General features: G+C 47.7%; 1 protein-coding gene across 2 annotated transcripts in view; it reads right to left on the reverse strand.

The window, feature by feature from the left end:
* The window catches only part of DDX11 (DEAD/H-box helicase 11), a 118,786-nt gene that overhangs the window by 90,788 nt on the left and 5,373 nt on the right, over window positions 1–22,625 (reverse strand). For both annotated transcript variants that reach the window (XM_044281406.1, XM_044281407.1), the window contains exons 2-4: window positions 15,913–16,059; window positions 11,325–11,552; window positions 7,151–7,237 (exon numbers count right to left, since the gene is read on the reverse strand). In XM_044281406.1, the coding sequence (XP_044137341.1) occupies window positions 7,151–7,237; window positions 11,325–11,552; window positions 15,913–16,056 (459 nt within the window). In that variant the 5' untranslated portion in view covers window positions 16,057–16,059. The remainder of the gene's footprint in view (window positions 1–7,150; window positions 7,238–11,324; window positions 11,553–15,912; window positions 16,060–22,625) is intronic.

Here is a 22,625-nt window from a genome sequence, read left to right on the forward strand (position 1 = left end):
TGCAATCAAAATCTGTAAAAAATGACCAGTGAAATCCGAAAGGTGCACTTTGGAATGTGGGTCCCTTTGCCCACCTAGGCTGCAAAAAAGTGTGACACATCTGGTATCGCCGTACTCAGGAGAAGTTGGGGAATGTGTTTTGGGGTGTCATTTTACATATACCCATGCTGGGTGAGAGAAATATCTTGGCAAAAGACAACTTTTCCCATTTTTTTATACAAAGTTGGCATTTGACCAAGATATTTTTCTCACCCAGCATGGGTATATGTAAAATGACACCCCAAAACACATTCCCCAACTTCTCCTGAGTACGGCGATACCAGATGTGTGACACTTTTTTGCAGCCTAGATGCGCAAAGGTGCCCAAATTCCTTTTAGGAGGGCATTTTTAGACATTTGGATCCCAGACTTCTTCTCACGCTTTAGGGCCCCTAAAAAGCCAGGGCAGTATAAATACCCCACATGTGACCCCACTTTGGAAAGAAGACACCCTAAGGTATTCAATGAGGGGCCTGGCAAGTTCATATAATTATTTTTTTTTGGCATAAGTTAGCGGAAATTGATTTTTTTTTTTGTTTTTTCTCACAAAGTCTCACTTTCCGCTAACTTAGGACAAAAATTTTAATCTTTCATGGACTCAATATGCCCCTCAGCAAATACCTTGGGGTGTCTTCTTTCCAAAATGGGGTCAGTTGTGGGGTGTTTGTACTGCCCTGGCATTTGAGGGTCTCCGCAATCATTACATGTATGGCCAGCATTAGGAGTTTCTGCTATTCTCCTTATATTGAGCATACAGGTAATGAGATTTTTTTTTCCGTTCAGCCTCTGGGCTGAAAGAAAAAAATGAACGGCACAGATTTCTTCATTCGCATCGATCAATGTGGATGAAAAAATCTCTGCCAAAAAAAAAAAAAAAAGGAGGGGAAAGGCGTCTGCCAGGACATAGGAGCTCCGCCCAACATCCATACCCACTTAGCTCGTATGCCCTGGCAAACCAGATTTCTCCATTCACATCAATCGATGTGGATGAATAAATCATTGCCAGGATTTTTTATTTTATTTTTTTTATATACAAAGTGTTTGCCAAAGCATAGGAACGCCGCCTCCTCCTCAGCTCGTATGCCTCGGCAAACGTATCTGTTACTGCAGAGGAGAAATCTCGTCTTGCAGCGCCGCATACACCGACTTGCGTGTAATCTGACAGCAGCGCAATGCTTCTGTCAGAATGCACATCAGTGCTGCAGCTAGTCGATCGGTTGGTCCACCTGGAAGGTAAAAAAAAAAAAAGAAAAAACCAGGCCGCAACGCAATAATTTTATTAACTTTGGAACAGAATATATAAACTTTAACTTTTTGAACTAAACATTAACCTTTTTGCTTACTGGTGTTTTTTTTTTTTTTTTTACCTTTATAGAACAAACCTCTCCTTCCCCATGGGTCAATGTTCAAAGCGCAAATCGCCCAAAGATGTGGCGAAGTGCGTTATGCACTTTGTCCCAGGTGAAAGGAGAGGTTTGCAGCAGCTGTGAGTGAATGGGCCCTAATAGCCCTGTGTGCCTGTCCTGGTGAGATGATCCCTATGCTAGGTGTACCTGTGAGTGGTACTTCCGGAAACACTCTCCAAAGCATAGGGCAGGGTGGTCAGGACAGTCAGGACAGAAATAGCGGGTGTCACGCCTTATTCCACTCCTGCTACAGACACGACATCTTTTTTGGGGTGACGGTTGGGTTGAGGTACCAGGAACGACATTGGGGAAATGTCGCTCGTGTAGACGGCTAACTACACTGGTGGATGAGGCCACGGAACCTCCTGGGTACAGGAGGTTCTCGATGATCTCTTCCTGAAATTTGAGGAAGGATCCAGTTCTCCCAGCCTTACTGTAGAGAACAAAACTATTATACAGAGCCAATTGAATTAAATATACAGACACCTTCTTATACCAGCGTCTGGTTCTGCGGGAAACTAAATACGGAGACAACATCTAGTCATTGAAGTCCACCCCTCCCATGTGAAGGTTATAGTCGTGGACTGAGAGGGGCTTTTCAATGACACGGGTTGCTCGCTCAATTTGTATTGTCGTGTTTGCGTGAATGGAGGAGAGCATGTAAACGTCACGCTTGTCTCTCCATTTCACCGCGAGCAGTTCTTCGTTACACAGTGCGGCCCTCTGCCCCCTTGCAAGACGGTGGTAACAAGCCGTTGGGGGAAGCCCGCGCGACTAGTTTCGCGCGGTGCCACAGGCGCCAATCCGTTCTAGAAACAAATGCCTAAAGAGGGCCACACTTGTGTAAAAATTGTCCACATAAAGATGGTACCCCTTGCCGAATAAGGGTGACACCAAGTCCCAAACTGTCTTCCCACTGCTCCCCAGGTAGTCAGGGCAACCGACCGGCTCCAGGGTCTGATCTTTTCCCTCATAGATCCGAAATTTGTGGGTATAGCCTGTGGCCCTTTCACAGAGCTTATACAATTTGACCCCATACCGGGCGCGCTTGCTTGGGATGTATTGTTTGAAGCCAAGGCGCCCGGTAAAATGTATCAGGGACTCGTCTACGCAGATGTTTTGCTCTGGGGTATACAAATCTGCAAATTTCAGGTTGAAATGGTCTATGAGGGGCCGAATTTTGTGGAGCCGGTCAAAAGCAGGGTGGCCTCTGGGACGGGAGGCGGTGTTGTCGCTAAAGTGCAGGAAACGCAGGATGGCCTCAAAACGTGCCCTGGACATAGCAGCAGAGAACATGGGCATGTGATGAATTGGGTTCGTGGACCAATATGACCTCAATTCATGCTTTTTAGTTAGACCCATGTTGAGGAGAAGGCCCAGAAAAGTTTTAATTTCGGAAACTTGGACTGGTTTCCACCGGAAAGGCTGGGCATAAAAGCTTCCCGGGTTAGCGGTTATAAATTGTGTGGCATACCTGTTTGTTTCGGCCACAACTAAGTCTAAGAGCTCCGCAGTCAAGAACAGCTCAAAAAATCCCAGGGCCGAACCGATCTGAGCTGTCTCAACCCGAACTCCAGACTGGGCAGTGAAAGGGAAAACTACAGGTGCGGCTGAAGTTGGGGACTGCCAATAAGGGTTTGCCAGCACCTCAGGGATTCTAGGGGCTCTACGGGCACGTCTTTGCGGTGGCTGCGACGGGGTCACTACTGCACGTGCCACCGTACCAGCTTCAACTGCCCTTCTGGTGCTCGCTACTTCACCATGTTCTACGGCAGTGCTGGTACTAGGTCCAGGGAGGGCTGCGCTGCTGGTGTATGCCTCACCACGTAATCCGACAGCAGCAGCCCTACTCTGCTGCTCTTGAAGCGGATCCTGCGCAACCTGTGGTCTAGCGACACGGGGCCGGGTACGCCTGGTGCTATCAGGGACCTCAGCCTCCTCGTCCGAACTTTGGGTCAGAGAGCCACTGCTTTCTACAGGTTCGTATTCTGACCCGCTAGATTCATCAGATGAGGGTTCCCATTCCTCATCCGACTGGGTCAGAAGCCTGTAGGCCTCTTCAGAAGAATACCCCCTGTTTGACATTTGGGCAACTAAATTTAGGGGTATTCCCTGAGACTACCCAAGAAAAAAAAGCAAGCCTGTCTTACAAAGGGGAGGCTAGCGAAGTACCGGAGGCCGCTGCGGTTGATAAAAAATATCAAAACTGATTTTTTTATCGCCGCAGCGCGTGTAAAGTGAATGTGCAGTGATCCCAAAAAAAAATTTTGGGGTCACTGCGGTGGGGCGGGCGTGGGTGAACGCACGTGTGGGCGACCGATCAGGCCTGATCGGGCAAACACTGCGTTTTGGGTGGAGGGCGAACTACAGTGACACTAATACAATTATAGAACTGACCGTGATCAGTTTTGATCACTTCCAGATACTATAAAAGTACAAATGCTGATTAGCGATACGCTAATCAGCGAATCAGTGACTGCGGTGCGGTGGGCTGGGCGCTAACTGATCCCTAAACTACCTAACCAAGGGGCCTAAACTATCCCTAAAACCTAACGGTCAATACCAGTGAAAAAAAAAAGTGACAGTTTACACTGATCACTTTTTTCCTTTCACTAGTGATTGACAGGGGCGATCAAAGGGGTGATCAAAGGGTTAATTGGGGTTCAGGGGGGTGATCTGGGGCTAGTATGTAGTGTTGGTGTACTCACTGTGTAGCCTGCTCCTCTGCTGGATCAAACCGACGAAAAGAACCAGCAGAGGAGCAGGCAGCCATATAACAGATCATATTTACTAATATGATCTGCTATCTGGCACTCTGATTGGATTTTTAAAAATCATCAGCTTGCCATCATTGGCTGGCAAGCTGATGACGCGACCCCCCTCGACAAAATGCCGGCCCGAACTGCGCATGCGCGGGCCGGCAAAGCGCGTCATCTCGCGTCTCACGAGATGACGCGTATATGCGCGATTGTGCGCAGCGCTGCCGCCTCCGGACCGCACATCTGCGTTAGGCGGTCCGGAGGCGGTTAAACAACCATGTCGAAAGACACATGTCGTGGTCGTGGAAAAGATGTTAGTCTGTTTGAGAAGGGTCAAATCATTGGCATGCATCAAGCAGAGAAAATATCTAAGGAGATTGCAGAAACTACTAAAATTCGATTAAGAACTGTCCAACGCATTTTTAAAAACTGGAAGGATAGTGGGAACCCATCGTATTCGAGGAAGAAATGTGGCGGGAAAAAAATCCTGAATGATCGTGATCCGTGATCACAAACGTTTGGTGAAATCAAATCGAAGAAAAACAACAGTAGGATTCAGGGCTATGTTTAACCCCTTCCCGATCTATGACGTACTACTACGTCATGGGAACCAATGCATTCCCGCAATTTGATGTAATATTACGTCATAGTGATTGCGCGGGCACGCGCGATTACTGCAGGGGCCCAGCAGTTCGTGGTAGCCGGACCCCTGCTGTATCCGCCGGCATCACTGTAAAAGACGATGCCGGCGGATTAATCCTTTTCTATGCCGCGGTCCGCGCTGACCGCAACATAGAAGGGGTTTGTGTCTGGTGAGTGATCGCATCGAGTCCCCGTGCTGCTGTGGCGGGGACTCGATGCGTCACAAGGCAGCTCGATGCCGTGCAGAGGCTGCCCAATGCCTCACACGGCATCGGGAACTCAGGCTGGGTCTCCTAGGCAACCTGTTCATGTACTACTCACTGTAGTACACAAACAGGTAATTCATTACAATACAGATGTATTGTAATGCATTGCAGAGGGGATCAGACACCCCAAAGTGAACATCATAAATAAAGTAAAAAAGAAAAAAATAATGCCCCTTTCCCCTTAATTTATAATAAATAACAGAAAAACAAAACCTACACATATTAGGTATCGCCGCGTCCGTAAGGACCGGCTCTATAAATATATCACATGATCCACCCTGTCCAATAAACACAATAAAAAATAAAAACGGTGTAAAAAAAAGCTATTTTTGTCATATTACATCACAAAAAGTGCAACCCCAAGCGATCAAAAAGGCGTATAACCCCCAAAATAGTATCAATCCGATTGTCTGTGATGGGAATACCCCTTTAAAACACACAACCACCTTCATGCAACTTTGTGGCAAATAATGAGCGAAGTAAGCATGGCCTGCTGCACTATGTTTTCAACAAGTGGCGTTGGAGATTTGGATTATTGGTGTCCGCAATGCTGAGAAATATAGGCAGATACTTATCCATCAGGCAGTACCATGAGTGAGGCATCTGATTGGCTCCAGATTTATTCTGCAGCAGGACAACAACCCCAAACATACGGCCAATTTCATCAGGAACTATCTTCAGTGTAAAGAGGAACAACTACTGTTTACACACATGCATACGAAGTACATTCCGTTTTTTTGCGGACCCATTGAAATGAATGGTTTTGTATACAGTCCGTACACAGAACGTAAACAGAAAGAAAAAAAAAGTTTGTGTGCATGAGGCCTTAGACGAACTGCAAACAATGGCCAAAGGGGCGTTCATAGGGTAAGTACGTACAAGTGCAGACACTCTCACGGGAGTATGTATTCTGCTCACCTGTTTTTAGGCAACAGTCAGGGTAGTAGTGGTCGGTGCTGCTGGGACTATCTGGGACCCCAGATGCAGAAGCCGGGCTGCCAGTGGGGTGGATGAATCGTGCAGTCAGCAAATGCTGGACTTATTCCGTCTCACTTTCGGACAGATATTATGTGGGCGCAAATCACAATCGGAGATGATGTACAGAATTGTTTTTGATTTGCATCTATACACTATATCCTGAAGTGAGACAGAATAAGTCCAGCATCTACTGACTCCACGATTCTTAGAAAAACTAGGAGCGGCTTGTGCCTCTAAATTGACACCCCACCCACCAACTATGAAATATACTGGTGGACCATGAGGCCACATACAGCTGACCTTCCAGTCCTACAATCTTACTTTAGTCTGGTGATTGGCATTACACTGCCACCTAATGGTGAATTTAGGTATGAGGAAAACAAATTTTATAACCAGTTCACTCTGCATTATGGCGCCTAAAAGGGTGAAAACTCTGCATTAGGCCTTAAGCACAAGTCCAGGGGCGTAGCTATAGGGGGTGCAGAGGTAGCAGTCGCTACCGGGCCCAGGAGCCTGAGGGGCCCAAAGACCCTTGTAACACATAAGCAGACACTGGTATTATAGAAAGTGTATGCAAGTTACACCTCTGGCTGGACAGAAGGGGTTAGGTTAAGAATTTGGTATGGAGGAGGGGGATTGCAGTTTCAATTTTTGCCTCCTGCAGCACGAAGAAGGTTTGAGGGAAGGGGGGCCCAAGCTGAACTCCTGCACCAGGGCCCATGAGCCTTTAGCTACGCCCCTGCACAAGTCCGTTTGTATTTTGCAGTATTCGGATCCGCGATTGTGGACCACAAAACATATATATTTGCGTGCATGATTCTTTAAGATGAACCTGGGCTCATCAAGAGTATATGGAAGTCACAGAGGGGGTCCTCAGGTACCTCCTGTGCATGTGTTACATGGCCAAATGGAAATGTAACAGGCTCCACCTTACGTATACACAATTGGTAGACATTATTTCAATAGAAAGGCAAATGGATAGGCATTGATCTAAAAGGAATTATCTTGTTTGCTGCACAAAGCCATTAATTCCCATGAGAAATTCAACCAGAGATCTCACCTTTCTCTTGGAAGCAAACTTCAGGTGTTTGTTATGTCGCATCTGCTCCAGCTTCTCTTCTCTCTTCTTCCTTCGGAGGTGATCCTCCTGCAGCAAACACACCAGAAACTATGAAAAGGTTGTAAAGAAAAGAACCACCCATATAACAGAAAGAAAGGCCATTTACTGTCAGTGAATAGAAACATCTGTTTATTTCCAGAGGCTAAAATCCAGCCGAAGGCCTGACCTAGTCCTGCTCACACAGCGCTGGGCATGTTACACTGTATCACTGACTGTCTACAGGAATGCAAGTGGTGGGAGCCACTAACAGAATGTAAGCAACAAATGTTTCCATTCACTGACTGCAAACTAAGATTTTAAAAATGATGACTAAGGGCTCATGCACACAAACGTATTTTCTTTCCATGTCCGTTCAGTTTTTTTTGCGGACCGTATGTGGAACCATTTATTTCAATGGGACTGCAAAACAAAAAACTGAAGTTACTCCGTATGCCTTCCGTTTCCGTAAAAAAAAATAGAACATGTCCTATTATTGTCCTCATTACGGACAAGGATAGGACTGTTCTATCAGGGGCCAGCTGTTCTGTTCCGCAAAATACATACGTTCGTGTGCATGAGCCCCAACTGTGAGCAAAACCAAGTCAGAACAGGATTTCAGCTTTTGAATCCAACCAAGGTGGTTTCTATTCACTGAAAGTAAGCAGAATTATTTAATGCAATTTAGGATTTTAAACACAAAGGGCTTGATTTATCAAGAGCGGTGAGTGCTATAAAGTAAATGCCTCCTCCGGCAGTCCGTGAGCCAGACTGAAATCTTTGGCAGCCCAGAGCCAGTTTCTGGTGTATATCCTAATAAATATGCCGCGGCTGATGGCCCTGCCTATATCCCACCATGCCCCTTTACTGAAACCTTGGCGAGAACAGAGTACAAATGCCAGTTGCTAACTAAAAAAAAAGGGGCAAAGGCATTTAAAAAGTTGCAAACTTTATAAACTCAGAAGACTGACATAGTGGGAATGATAAATTCCCCTGCCCCATCCCCCAAGTATATTAGAAACTGAAGTACATTATACATCGATGAAGCTCCAAATATGAAAACCTAGGAAATCTACTTCATCTCACTCTTATGGGGTATTCTAATCTTATAGTGATGGCTCTGCAGGCTATGCTATCACCAGTGGTGTAGCTAGAAATGACTGGGCCCCACAGCAAATTTTTGAATGGGGCCCCCATCCCTCAGTAATTTTTTTGCAACCCCTTCCTTCCATGCCGCCCCATTCCTGTGGCTAGTAAAGATCGCTCTCTCAGACCAGGCCCGGCAGCTGTTCCATCCGTTCTCTACACTGTCTATACCAGGGGTAGCCAACCTTACATACACAAAGAGCCAAAAAAAAAAAAACGTATGACTACCAGGAGCCACAAGCTATACATTTACACACAAGTCACCGCATTTTTTGCCCTACAAGATGCACCTAGGTTTTAACAAAGAAAAATAAGATAAAAAAAAATATTTTTCATCCGATCTGAGGTCTGCTAAAAATATTTTTTCTTATTTTTCATTAGCAGAAAAAAAAAAATATATATATATTTCATCATCAGACCTGAGATCAGACTCCTAAATCAGATCCCCAATCCTAATCTGACCTATAATAAGATCACCAAACCTCATCAGACCTCCAAATCAGACCCCCAATGCTCAGATCAGACAACACAAATCAGACTCCCAGTGTCAGACCCTCAGTGCTCAGATTCCCCCCCATGCTCAGATCTCCCCGCTTCTCAGATCTGACCCCCCATGCTCAGACCTGACCAACCCATGCTCAAACAAGACCCCCATGATCAGATCTGCCCCCCATGCTCAAATATGAACCCTCATGCTCAGATCTTCCCACTCAGATCAGACCCCCATTGCTCAGATCAGACCCCTATTGCCCAGATCAGGACCGCCCATGCTCAGATCAGAACCTCCCATGCTCAGATCTATAATTTAAAAAAATCTCTTCCCTCTCCTGATCAGGCACTGGGCTCCTGCTCAGGCACCTGCTACTCTGCAGGTCTGACACGCTCCTCACTGTGACCTGATGAGCACAACGTCAGGTCATAGTCCGTGTCTCCACATACTACGTTCTCACACTGTGTGCATCAGGACGTAGTGGAGAGTGAGCTGGAGCTGCAAAGTAGCAACAGTGCCCGATCAGGAAAAGAGATCTGAGCATGGGGTGCAGAGTGAGCTGGCCTGACAGCTTCCCGGCTCCACAGCTAGAGCCTCACTTGGAGAAGCAAAGAGCCACAGGTTGGCCACCCCTGGTCTATACTGTCACTATTATTGTGTAATACTGTTGAGGGGGCCCTGACAAAATCTTTTAGTCCTCCTCCTCCTGGATGGGCCCCTTCTGGATCAGGGCCCCAAAGCAACTGCTTCCCCTATAGCTACGCCCCTGGCTATCACTTTATGATCGATGAGGGTCTGATTCCAGGGTCGCCCACCGATCCCAAAAATGAAGGGGATGCATACCATGGAGCTTTGCTGTAGTTCCCTGCACAGCTGGTGGTCTCAGTGAGCAGTAAAGTGAACGTGGCGGTAAACCAGTGCTGTGTTGCTTTCAACCCCAGGATCGGTGGAAGTCCTAGAGCTTATACCCCCACCGACCATAAAGTGATGTCTTGCCCTAGTAGTATGCCATCACTTTACCCAATTTGAGAAAGAAGCCTGGATCTGAGAGCAGAACAGAGAAGAAGCAGCATGATCGGGAGCAGAAAAGGGTTTCAGGCAAAGCACACTTTCAGAAGTTAGCTAATTTCAAGTTGAAATGCATAAGGTCTATAAAAAGCGGGAGACCACGGAGCGGGAGTAAAAAAAACTCTAGTAAAGAACATGATAAAGTGCACGGGGTATTAAAAATAGATGGGGAGAAGTAGAAGTTAGGCAGTGCGATACATTATTTAACAAGAGAGGATCAGGGGCTTGGAACATATTACCATAAGAGAGACCCCTCTGGCAGAACAGAGATAAAGCAGTGGAATCGTAATGAAGCTACTTGTGTTATATGTGACCTACTGTCCGTGGAGCTAGTGGAAGACAGGGCAGAGTCTTCTGTAAAGGTATGGCGTATATATACACCACAACGTACTGAAACGGAACCAAAAACACCTGATGAAGGGATGATATTTAACACAGCGTTTTAGGCATCAGTCACATCTCCGTAGAAGACTACCGGAGTTACCGTATCTGGCACTATGAGGGTCCATTCACACGTCCGTATGTGTTTTGCGGATTCGCAAAACACGGACAACAGCAATGTGCGTTCCGCATTTTGCGGACCGCACATCGCCGGCACTCTCATAGAACATGTTCAATTTTTTTTTGTGAGGATCCGCAAATGCGGATGTGGACAGCATATTCTAGCCCCATTGAAAATGAATGGGTCCGCACCTGTTCCGCAAAATTGTGGAGCGGATGCGGACCCATTTTGCGGACGTGTGAATGGACCCTAAAGGGATCCGGCAGGTCTCCAGCATAACTGCACTGCAGACAGCACTATTTTTCCATCATTCATGCCAGAAACTCGCAGGTTCTCCAATGAATCTCATTATAGTGATTGGGGATTCAGAGCTATCTCTGGTAGTCTGCTCCAAAAGACATGAACAAACCCTTATATTCTCTGCATAGTGCAGAAAAAACATAACTGGCACCACCTACTGGCAAATAGGCAGCACTACAGGCTCAGAGGGCAACCAGAAATAAGATCGCCACTATCCGAATACTCGGCTTTACCCATAGTTATTTCCTGCTCATGACACCCGCTGTGCAGGAGCTGTGTGGAAACGCAACTAGAAGAGGGTTAACCGTTTCAGCACATAAAGAAAGCTAAACTATGTCCTAATCTAATTTGTTACAGATTTCCGCATCACTGCTTGCAGTCATTGAAGGTGCAAGGTTCTTTACAGCAGTGTTTCCCAACCAGTGTGCCTCCAGCTGTTGCAAAACTACAACTCCCAGCATGCCCGGACAGCCTTTGGCTGTGCGGGCATGCTGGGAGTTGTAGTTTAGCAACAGCTGGAGGCACACTGGTTGGGAAACACTGCTTTTACAGCACCTGGGTGTCCATGCCTCATCCTCTGGAAGTAGAATTGCCATTTCATTCCCTTATTATCCTGTAAGTAAATCCTGCACCTTTATCTTATTCTTCGTGTCCAGCTCTTCTTTCTTTTGCAGGAACTGGGTCACCCAGTCGGGCTCTGTCATAGATCCTGCCTCTGCCGGTGTGCACCCGTCTGTCTTTTTTCCTTCATTTTTTTCTTTTGTTTCCGCACCCAACGCCTGGGCCTCCTCCTGGCGCTTCTTCTCTTCAAAGTCCCGCAACCAAGACAGGGACCCGCAAATCAGGCTCAACGATTTACCCTGCAAATAACCAGGACTCCGGATTACACAGAACATTCATTAAAAAGTAAAGTATTAACTGAAAATATGCACCACATTCTTAATCCATCCTGCCACAACCGGCCCAGATTTACTAATCCTATCGATGGTGTCCAGACCTGAACCAGATTTATCACAGGGGCTCAGGCTGGATGAGGAATCTGGTGCAGGGATGGACACTTTTCTCTGGCTCTGTACTAACTATAGGTTAGCTTAGTTTGTGACAGATTTTTATGCCAAAATTGGGACTCAATGTTGCCCCGAAACATAATAAGCCACGCCCCATTTCTATACGCCTGCACCCTTGGGTGTAGAAAACATAAGTTGCCGCCAAGCTGCACCACTTTTTAGACAAATTTAAAGCATAAACAGGACTACATGTGGTTGTCAGATCATCGCCGCAAAGAAATGGGATATTAACTCTTTTACGTGCTGGAGGGAAGTATTTAACACATGGGGGGGTCATTTATAAAGACCAGTGTTTTACAATAGTCCTCGATTCCCCCCTGCACTGCTAAAGGATGCGACTTGTCATAAACTAGGCACATTTTTGGCAGTCTGTGCGCCTGGTGTAAAAACTACTCCAGCCCCTAGCCGAGTAAATGTTAGTAAGGCCCAGTTCACACATCAGTTATTTGGTCAGTTATTTCCATCCGTTTTTGTGAGCCAAAATCAGGAGTAGAGGCTACTCAGAGATAAGGTTTAATGAAAAGATATTCACCTGTTCTGTGTTTTTGACCTGCACCTGGTTTTGGCTCCCAATAACTGATGGAAATAACTGAAGTGTGAACAAGGCCTAAGTCTTTTGTTGCCAAAGTCCCGGCCCCCACCACTCCCAAGTGGTGAGGACGCTGTAAAAACAACCATGTGACAAAATACTGGCACACGGGCATTTAAAAAGTCACAAAAAGGGGTCTTGTGATTTATTTATTTTTTTAATGCCAAATACGGATGTCAAAATGTTAATAAATGACCCCCATAGAGCCATAAGTGTATGTTGCTGGCTCAGATGCTAGCATTAGTGGTAACTACTGTGTCTCTGTAAGCCCTTCAGTGCCCCCACAACAGGATCATGGGGTGCTGAAGGATTGCCATGACTTTTTTAGGCCCCAGGTCTGCCATGGACATATTCTACATTTTTCAAACCAGCACCTGGATCTGAATAATTTTGCAACTGAATGTAATTAAAAATGTTATTCTCTGAAATCTATCTATATAGCGCGACCTGCTGTTCTAGCTCAGCAACTGCAGCAATGAATGGGCAGAAAGAGACTGACATGTACTGCATGATGTCCGATTTTTATTTTTTATTTTTTATATTAGGCTACGTTTACATCTGCGCTTTGGTTTCTGGTTGTGAGATCTGGCAGAGGATCTCAAAACCAGACTAAAACGGTTCCATTTTATTTAACATGTCAAGAAGCATCCGTTCCATTAGGATGCGGTTGTATTAAATCGAAATAGAAAAAACTGGATCAGTCACTAAAAACAATGTAAGTCAATGGGTGACGGATCCGGCACCACTGACTTAGGCCTCTTGCACACGACCGTATGGTTTTGCAGTCCGTTTTAAACGGATCAGTTTTTTCGTTTCAGTAGTGTTTCTGTTCCGTTTCCATTTGTGATCTGTTTTTTTGTGGATCGCAAACAGAAGCATACAATAATGTTTAAACAGTAAGTACATAAAAAAAATTGGACTGGGCATAAAATTTTCAATAGATGGTTCCGCAAAAACGGAACGAATACGGAAGACATACGGCTGCATTCATTTTTTTTTTACGGAACCATTAACTTGAATGGGGCCACGGATCGTTATTTGCGGGCAATAATAGGACAAGTTCTATCTCTCAGTACATTCCATTTTTTTTGCGGAACCATTGAAATGAATGGTTCCGCAAACGGAATTTGCAAAAACAGAACAGAAACGGAAAAGGCCTTAGGGCTCATGCACACAAACGTATTTTCTTTCCATTTCCATTCCGTTTTGTTGGTGGACCGTATGCGGAACCATTCACTTCAATGGGTTTGCAAAAATATCGGAAGGTACTCCGTGTGCATTCCGCTTCTGTATGTCCATTCCGCAAAAGAACAGAACATGTCCTATTATTGTCCACATTACGGACAAGGATAGGACTGTTCTATGAAGGAAAAAAAAGCAGGGTCTGAATGAGCACATCTCATATGCGTGCTTCTTGTAATCCACTGAAGTAGCATGTGTATCCCCTCCTGTCAAATAGTGATATCCCTTACAGCCTGATTGGATTTTAGGTTTCAAAACCGCCCAATGGGTTCATAATACGCCCTAGTTATCTTCCTACATTCATGTATTCATATGGATATACAGTTAATAAGCTTGTCTCAGCGCTGTCCGAATATGAGTGGTATAACAGTAAGAAAATCAGCTGTCGTAACTTTAGTATATGGATAGCATGTATTCTTCCTATGTGTATCTGACTTGCCTTGATTACCATCTTTGCCGTGCTGCCGTAGTACAAAATACCGCCGTTTGGTCCCCGGTTATCTTGGGAGTGTTTTGACACTCCGGCTGGCCGTGCCCCCCTCCACACCATTGGCCGACCCAGGGGCTCGATCCAACCTAGGAGAGGGGCTTTCTCCTCATAACCCGAGCATCTCAGCGGCCGCATACGGCCATTCTAATACAGCTGCCGCCGGCCTCAGTACACGAGGCGGTTGGCGTTCCTGTATGGCTGCAGCCCAGATATCTTAATGCTTCTGAGAATCCCAATTTAGGGTGAAACGTGTAGAGCAGGACTCGGGGCTTAGATGCTAGACAATCAATGGGAGATTGATTCGCGGTCACATCTAATATACTGGGTGCATCCCGTCACTGCAACGTGGACGCACACCAGGATGTGAGTAGATGTTTATCAATCCCCTATAGGACATAGGGCAGAGTCTCTTTTGGTAGGGTACCTTTAGCCAGAATTGCAGCCCATATGTCAGCTTTAGTAGCCGCCTACATCAGTAGGTAATACTGTAACCACACGGTGTTAGTGGTGTTGACCTTTGTAACCGGACTGGTTTATTATAGGCGCAATGACCACCACTTATCAATGTGGTTATAGTTCTAAGTGGCATATATGGTCGATATAGTTCTAAGTGGCATATATGCTTACTCACATGTAGATGTCCTGTTTTTCAGCGACACAGCTGTTCAGTATATCAGACTCATTTCTAAACTGGCCTCTCATGTGTGGATAGTCGTCCATCAATCAGTTACATGTGTGTCGTCCCTCCTTGTATTTTAATAATAATTAATAAAGGTGATTTTATTATTTATTTACAACGTTCTAATAATCAGTGATATTTAGTCAGAGAGCGTAAATTACCCTCTGTTCAGTGAATTCTGTTCTATGAAGGGCCAGCTGTTCCGTTCCGCAAAATACGGAATGCACACGGATGTCATCCGTATTTTTTGCGGATCCGTTTTTTTGCAGACAGCAAAATACATACGGTTGTGTGCATGAGGCCTTACTTTTTTTTTTGTGATGGATCCGGTTTTTATTTTGTTTTTGCAGCGGCTTTGTGTCCGGTCACAAAACTGAATGCTACCGGAACAGATGCATCCTGAACGGAGCATAGTCCATTCACAATACATTGATCCTAAACAGAATCGTTTTGGCCTGATTTTGAGGTCCTCTGCCAGATCTCAAAACGGAAATGCCACAACGCTGATTTGAAAGGAGCCTTACTCATGAGATAACCCCTTTAAGCTACAGTTACATGGAGTGGCCATGCTGCACCTGGGATTGGGCTGAGTACCCCAGCAGTAGCATATTATCTATTCAGTCTTCATTGTTAATTAATGGCTGTGCAGGCTTGTGGCTTGCCACGTGACCACTAACAATGAAGACCAAATAAGCCATGTGGTTCTGATTAGTTAATATGACGCTGCTGTGGCAGGCTCCACGGTCGTCACTGGTACCAATGGGACTGACATAGGGTGCACTGCGGCACAATGTCTGGCACTGCAGCTGTTACTGGTACAAGTGTGGTTGGCACTACAGGTGTTACTGGTACCAGTGGCTGGCTCCGGGAGCACTGCAGTCGTTAGATTATATGTACAAATAAAATGGTGCAATGTAACATCTCGTTACACACGACCATGACAGGTATCTTACAGTGGATGATCGACTTTCAGAGGCTTCATACACTGGCTAAAAAAAAGAGGGGGCTCCCGCATACGACTTCCATATACCTCCTAGGGTACAATGCGTAAATCAGCAGGGACTATTACATAACCTGTGACTGAGATCATACATGAGGAAGGAACTCCCTAACATCTAGATTCCCGTAAGCTCAGGGTGAAGCATCTCCTCACCGTTCCCGTGGGACTCTCAAATATTCCAACTTTGCCAGTTTCCAGCACCTGGTAAAGCTCTGTCATGAACTGCTCCTGGATGGGATAAGGCTCGAAGGGGAAGGGGAACTTTACGGGACCAGCACTGGGAGTCACTACATCCATTTTCTGAAATAATAAAAAAGGTAAAATGTCATAAAGTCAGGATCTTGCGTATTAGTTATAACTCGTATTTCTGATATAGAGCTTCAAATCCCCTTTACCTAAGAGGTAAATTATAAAACTCTGGGTGCCGGTAGCCACCACTAGGGGGAGCAGGAGCTTATCGCTGGCAGATTTATTATTGGTATGCAGTTAGCTCCCTCTAGTGGTGGCTGCTGGCAGGTAAAGTTTTATTATGTACTTTGCGCCACATTTATCAAATATTGCACGCTGCTCGTAAAATTTGGTGCATCTGTAAACTTTACACATTTCTCTAGAAATACAACTCGTTTTTTTACACGATTCCCCTACTTTTATAAAAAAAAAAAAAAAAAAAGAGTGAATAGGACCTGGAGTGAAGAGGACTACAAACTACAGGAAAGGTATCTGCAGAGTCTGGTCTGGGGCTGGTATTAGCTTAGGGGTCTATGTAAATTTTACGGACTCACCGTTACTAAGAAGAGATGAGACACAGTCCCGACCACCAGCTGGCCGGGAAACAGCAGAAAGCTCCGGCACTCTGCTGTTTCAGTCGCTCCCATTGCGGCGTATGAGTGCTCCAGAAACAGCGTACCACAGCAAACTATGCTGTTTCCCTAAGGACTCACACACATGATCGTTGGCTGTTTTGCAGTCCGCTAACTGGAGATCTGGAAAACACGGATACCGGCCCACATTTTGAGAAACGGAATGGCGGCCCCTAATACAACTGTCCTATCCTTGTCCGTAATGCATACAAAAATAGGACGCGTTTTATTTTTTTGTGGGGCCATGGAACGCACATACGAATGCGGACAGCACACGGTGCGCTTTCTGCATCTTTTTTTACCCATTGAAGTGAATGGATCTGCATCAAACCCGCAAAAAATGCAGATCGGATGCCAAAAAATAAAAAAGATACGTTTGTGTGCATGAGTCCTAACTCAGTAACAGTACAGCTTGCTGTGCTACACTGTTTCTGTAGCTCTCATGCACCGCATGCGCCGAGGTGCTCTGCTATGGCTGTTGGTCGGGACTGTGTCTCCTTAATAACGGCGAGATGAGACAAGCCCTTTAAACACTCTGGTTCAAGAAAATATAAATAACACTAACTAGAAAATAAGCAGAAAACTTACCGTGTTCCCTCCTTTTCATGTTTTCAGGTGCAGAGCCACCATTTTTCAGGCCACACTGTTTCTCGGACTGCCTGATGAATACTGTACATATGGTAGTCCAAGACACTCCTCGCTTGTCCAACCCTGCTCTTGGATTGGTCAGCACTGGCCAATCCGGGGAAAGCAGGAAGTGTCTTGGACAACCCAATGCAGTGTGGCCATCATAGATGACAGAAGATAAGCCCAGGAATTGGTGGATCTGCAGCTGAAAAGGTGGGAATCAGGTAACTGTTCTATTCCTTCCCCAGTTCAGGTGAATAGTTTTTTCTTAAAGTGAAGGGTTGATTTAAATATTAATGAACTGTTCTCAGGAGAGATATTAAATATCAGATCATCGGGGGTCCGACTCCCAGGAACCCCCTTTAAGCGCTGTGGCCTATTCATAGCATACCAGGCACAGCACCATACACTGCATAGCGGCAGCTCAATCCCATTTATTTGAATGGGTCTGAGCTAGGGGTGGGCGGTATAGGCGATATAGGCGATATGCGATATGAATTTGGGCCACGATATGGATTTTCGCCATATCGCCTATATCGCCGGACCGCGATATGATCGCGCGCACCATGTTCTCCTGAGCCGGCCGGCACAGCGGAGGGAGGAGGAGGGAGTCCCTCCCCACTGTGCGCGGCTGCCGCTGAACACCAATGAGGACAGAGTAGGAGGAGGAGGGGAGGGACTGTGGCCACTGCGCTACCAATGAATGTGCCGGCCATATCCCACAGGGTCCCCCTCCTCCCCCCCATCATTGGTGGCAGTTTGCAGTTCCGATCGGAGCCCCAGCATTACCGGTTACCATGGCAGCCAGGAGTCACGCTGCTGAAGTCCTGGCTGCCATGGTATGTTAGTGAGCAGAGAGCAGCGCATTATACTCACGTGCGCTGTGGCCGCCGGTCGCTCCTTCTTCTGTCTGTGCGGCGGATAGCTAATGCTTACAGCATTAGCAATGCGCCGCACAGACCTATGAGAAGAAGGAGCGACCGGCGGCCACAGCGCACGTGAGTATAATGCGCTGCTCTCTGCTCACTAACATACCATGGCAGCCAGGACTTCAGCAGCGTGACTCCTGGCTGCCATGGTAACCGATCGGAGACCCAGCATTACACTGCTGGGGCTCCGATCGGAACTGACACTGCCACCAATGATGGGGGGGGGAGGGGGACCCTGTGGCCACTGCCACCAATGATTAATACTGGGGAGGGAGTTTGCGTTACCAGAGGGGACATATCAGAGGCTGGGGAAGGGGGGCAGATCAGAGGCTGGGGAAGGGGGGCAGATCAGAGGCTGGGGAAGGGGGGCAGATCAGAGGCTGGGGAAGGGGGGCAGATCAGAGGCTGGGGAAGGGGGGCAGATCAGAGGCTGGGGAAGGGGGGCAGATCAGAGGCTGGGGAAGGGGGGCAGATCAGAGGCTGGGGAAGGGGGGCAGATCAGAGGCTGGGGAAGGGGGGCAGATCAGAGGCTGGGGAAGGGGGGCAGATCAGAGGCTGGGGAAGGGGGGCAGATCAGAGGCTGGGGGAGGCAGATCAGAGGCTGTGGGGAGGCAGATCAGAGGCTGTGGGGGGGGCAGATCAGAGGCTGTGGGGGGGGCAGATCAGAGGCTGGGGGAGGCAGATCAGAGGCGAGGGGGCAGATCAGAGGCTGTGGGGGGGGCAGATCAGAGGCTGGGGGGGCAGATAAGAGGCTGGGGGGGGCAGATAAGAGGCTGGGGGAGCACATGAGAGGCTGGCGCCATGGTCAGCTCCCTGCTGTTGTGTGCACTATGCACAGGGCAGCAGGGAGATTGTAAAGTCCTATTCACCCTAATAGAGCTCTATTAGGGTGAATATGACAAGGGTTCTAGCCCTTAAGGAGGCCAATAGTTAATAAATAAAAAGTAAAAAAAAAAAAAATTTTAAACACCCCCCCCCCCCCCAATATAGAAAACAATATATCGCAATATATATCGCATATCGCACATGCTTAAAATTATATCGCAATATAGATTTTAGGCCATATCGCCCACCCCTAGTCTGAGCTGCAGAAAGGCCATTGAACCGATGGATGTGAAGTCATTGGCCAAGGAGAAGGCCGCAGAGCTCACACTCAAGTGCCGCAGACCCTGAGAACAGCTGCTGAGAGCTGTACCCCCACTCATCTGATATTGATGATCTACACTTCAGAGGTACATTCGTGTGATGTCCAGATCCGCGTGGCCGTTCTGCAGATTATAGAACGTCTTATTCTTGTTCTTTTTTACGAACAAAAATAGGCAGGCATTTCTGTTGATGGGAATAAGAAATTTACAGAATGCAGATGATCGGTATCCGTATTCTGCAGATCTACAAGTTGCAGGCCTGGTCTGGGGCCTGCATCCGTTTAGGGGGCCCGGTCTGGGGCCTGCATCCGTTTAGGGGGCCCGGTCTGGGGCCTGCATCCGTTTAGGGGGCCCGGTCTGGGGCCTGCATCCGTTTAGGGGGCCCGGTCTGGGGCCTGCATCCGTTTAGGGGGCCCGGTCTGGGGCCTGCATCCGTTTAGGGGGCCCGGTCTGGGGCCTGCATCCGTTTAGGGGGCCCGGTCTGGGGCCTGCATCCGTTTAGGGGGCCCAGTCTGGGGCCTGCATCCGTTTAGGGGGCCCGGTCTGGGGCCTGCATCCGTTTAGGGGGCCCGGTCTGGGGCCTGCATCCGTTTAGGGGGCCCGGTCTGGGGCCTGCATCCGTTTAGGGGGCCCGGTCTGGGGCCTGCATCCGTTTAGGGGGCCCGGTCTGGGGCCTGCATCCGTTTAGGGGGCCCGGTCTGGGGCCTGCATCCGTTTAGGGGGCCCGGTCTGGGGCCTGCATCCGTTTAGGGGGCCCGGTCTGGGGCCTGCATCCGTTTAGGGGGCCCGGTCTGGGGCCTGCATCCGTTTAGGGGATCCGGTCTGGGGCCTGCATCCGTTTAGGGGATCCGGTCTGGGGCCAGCATCCGTTTAGGGGATCCGGTCTGGGGCCAGCATCCGTTTAGGGGATCCGGTCTGGGGCCTGCATCCGTTTAGGGGATCCGGTCTGGGGCCTGCATCCGTTTAGGGGATCCGGTCTGGGGCCTGTGTTAAAGATGTGTGAATTTTATTCTATATTTTGTATATCTAGGATTGTAATGAGTTAACTTTTTCTACTTCCAAGTGCCCACCCACCCCCCTCTTTGTTTCAAGACTGGAGAGGAGAGAGAGGGGGGCAAAGAGCTGTGCTGTCGGAAGTGTCTGATTTCTCATCTTTCTACAGGTGTCCCATAGAGTGTGGTGGAATGCGTAAGCCAATCATATGGCTTGATGATATGTATATATTATTCACTGCCTATAGAGAAGCACCTCTTTGAAGTGTCACATATGACGTAGGCAGTATTCTTGTTAGAATAAACTCCATTACAAAATGGCGATGGTAACCAGATGTTTACATTAGTTCACATTCCAAAGTAGGACCCAGTGCGCAGAAGCCAGGGTGCTATCTCCTCTGTCTTATCTCTTCTTTCTTTTTGACCAATGAAACAAAGTTTTAGCCTCAGTGAGGACTGCCCTCTTCTAAAGATGTATATACGCTTACCCCATGTAATAAAAGTGAGAGATTGCTTTGACCAACTTCTGTGTCAGTGTCTAGTCTCTCAGCCACGTGTGGATATTAACCCCTGGGGGGGCACATTGATTTGGACCACCAGAGTGTATCTTAAATGCCCTAATTTAGGGCGGTTTCATCACCTGCATCAGTTTATGGGATCTGGTCTGGGGCCTGCATCCGTTTATGGGATCTGGTCTGGGGCCTGCATCCGTTTAGGGGGACCGGTCTGGAGTCTGCATCTGTTTAGGACAGGGGTTAGCAACCTCCGGCACTCCAGGTATTGTGAAACTACATCTCCCATCATGCATACTTGCTTGGCTGCTCTCTAACATGCTGGGAGTTGTAGTTTCACAACAGCTGGAATGCCCAAAGTTGCTGGTCCCTGGTTTAGGGGACCTGGTCTGGAGTCTGCATCCGTTTAGGGGACCTGGTCTGGAGTCTGCATTTGTTTTAGGGGCTCGGTCTGGAGTCTGCATTTGTTTTAGGGGCTCGGTCTGGAGTCTGCATTTGTTTTAGGGGCTCGGTCTGGAGTCTGCATTTGTTTTAGGGGCTCGGTCTGGAGTCTGCATTTGTTTTAGGGGCTCGGTCTGGAGTCTGCATTTGTTTTAGGGGCTCGGTCTGGAGTCTGCATTTGTTTTAGGGGCTCGGTCTGGAGTCTGCATTTGTTTTAGGGGCTCGGTCTGGAGTCTGCATTTGTTTTAGGGGCTCGGTCTGGAGTCTGCATTTGTTTTAGGGGCTCGGTCTGGAGTCTGCATTTGTTTTAGGGGCTCGGTCTGGAGTCTGCATTTGTTTTAGGGGCTCGGTCTGGAGTCTGCATTTGTTTTAGGGGCTCGGTCTGGAGTCTGCATTTGTTTTAGGGGCTCGGTCTGGAGTCTGCATTTGTTTTAGGGGCTCGGTCTGGAGTCTGCATTTGTTTTAGGGGCTCGGTCTGGAGTCTGCATTTGTTTTAGGGGCTCGGTCTGGAGTCTGCATTTGTTTTAGGGGCTCGGTCTGGAGTCTGCATTTGTTTTAGGGGCTCGGTCTGGAGTCTGCATTTGTTTTAGGGGCTCGGTCTGGAGTCTGCATTTGTTTTAGGGGCTCGGTCTGGAGTCTGCATTTGTTTTAGGGGCTCGGTCTGGAGTCTGCATTTGTTTTAGGGGCTCGGTCTGGAGTCTGCATTTGTTTTAGGGGCTCGGTCTGGAGTCTGCATTTGTTTTAGGGGCTCGGTCTGGAGTCTGCATTTGTTTTAGGGGCTCGGTCTGGAGTCTGCATTTGTTTTAGGGGCTCGGTCTGGAGTCTGCATTTGTTTTAGGGGCTCGGTCTGGAGTCTGCATTTGTTTTAGGGGCTCGGTCTGGAGTCTGCATTTGTTTTAGGGGCTCGGTCTGGAGTCTGCATTTGTTTTAGGGGCTCGGTCTGGAGTCTGCATTTGTTTTAGGGGCTCGGTCTGGAGTCTGCATTTGTTTTAGGGGCTCGGTCTGGAGTCTGCATTTGTTTTAGGGGCTCGGTCTGGAGTCTGCATTTGTTTTAGGGGCTCGGTCTGGAGTCTGCATTTGTTTTAGGGGCTCGGTCTGGAGTCTGCATTTGTTTTAGGGGCTCGGTCTGGAGTCTGCATTTGTTTTAGGGGCTCGGTCTGGAGTCTGCATTTGTTTTAGGGGCTCGGTCTGGAGTCTGCATTTGTTTTAGGGGCTCGGTCTGGAGTCTGCATTTGTTTTAGGGGCTCGGTCTGGAGTCTGCATTTGTTTTAGGGGCTCGGTCTGGAGTCTGCATTTGTTTTAGGGGCTCGGTCTGGAGTCTGCATTTGTTTTAGGGGCTCGGTCTGGAGTCTGCATTTGT

The sequence above is a fragment of the Bufo gargarizans genome, chromosome 2 (assembly GCF_014858855.1).
Source record: "Bufo gargarizans isolate SCDJY-AF-19 chromosome 2, ASM1485885v1, whole genome shotgun sequence".
In the NCBI taxonomy this organism is placed as follows: Eukaryota; Metazoa; Chordata; class Amphibia; order Anura; family Bufonidae; genus Bufo; species Bufo gargarizans.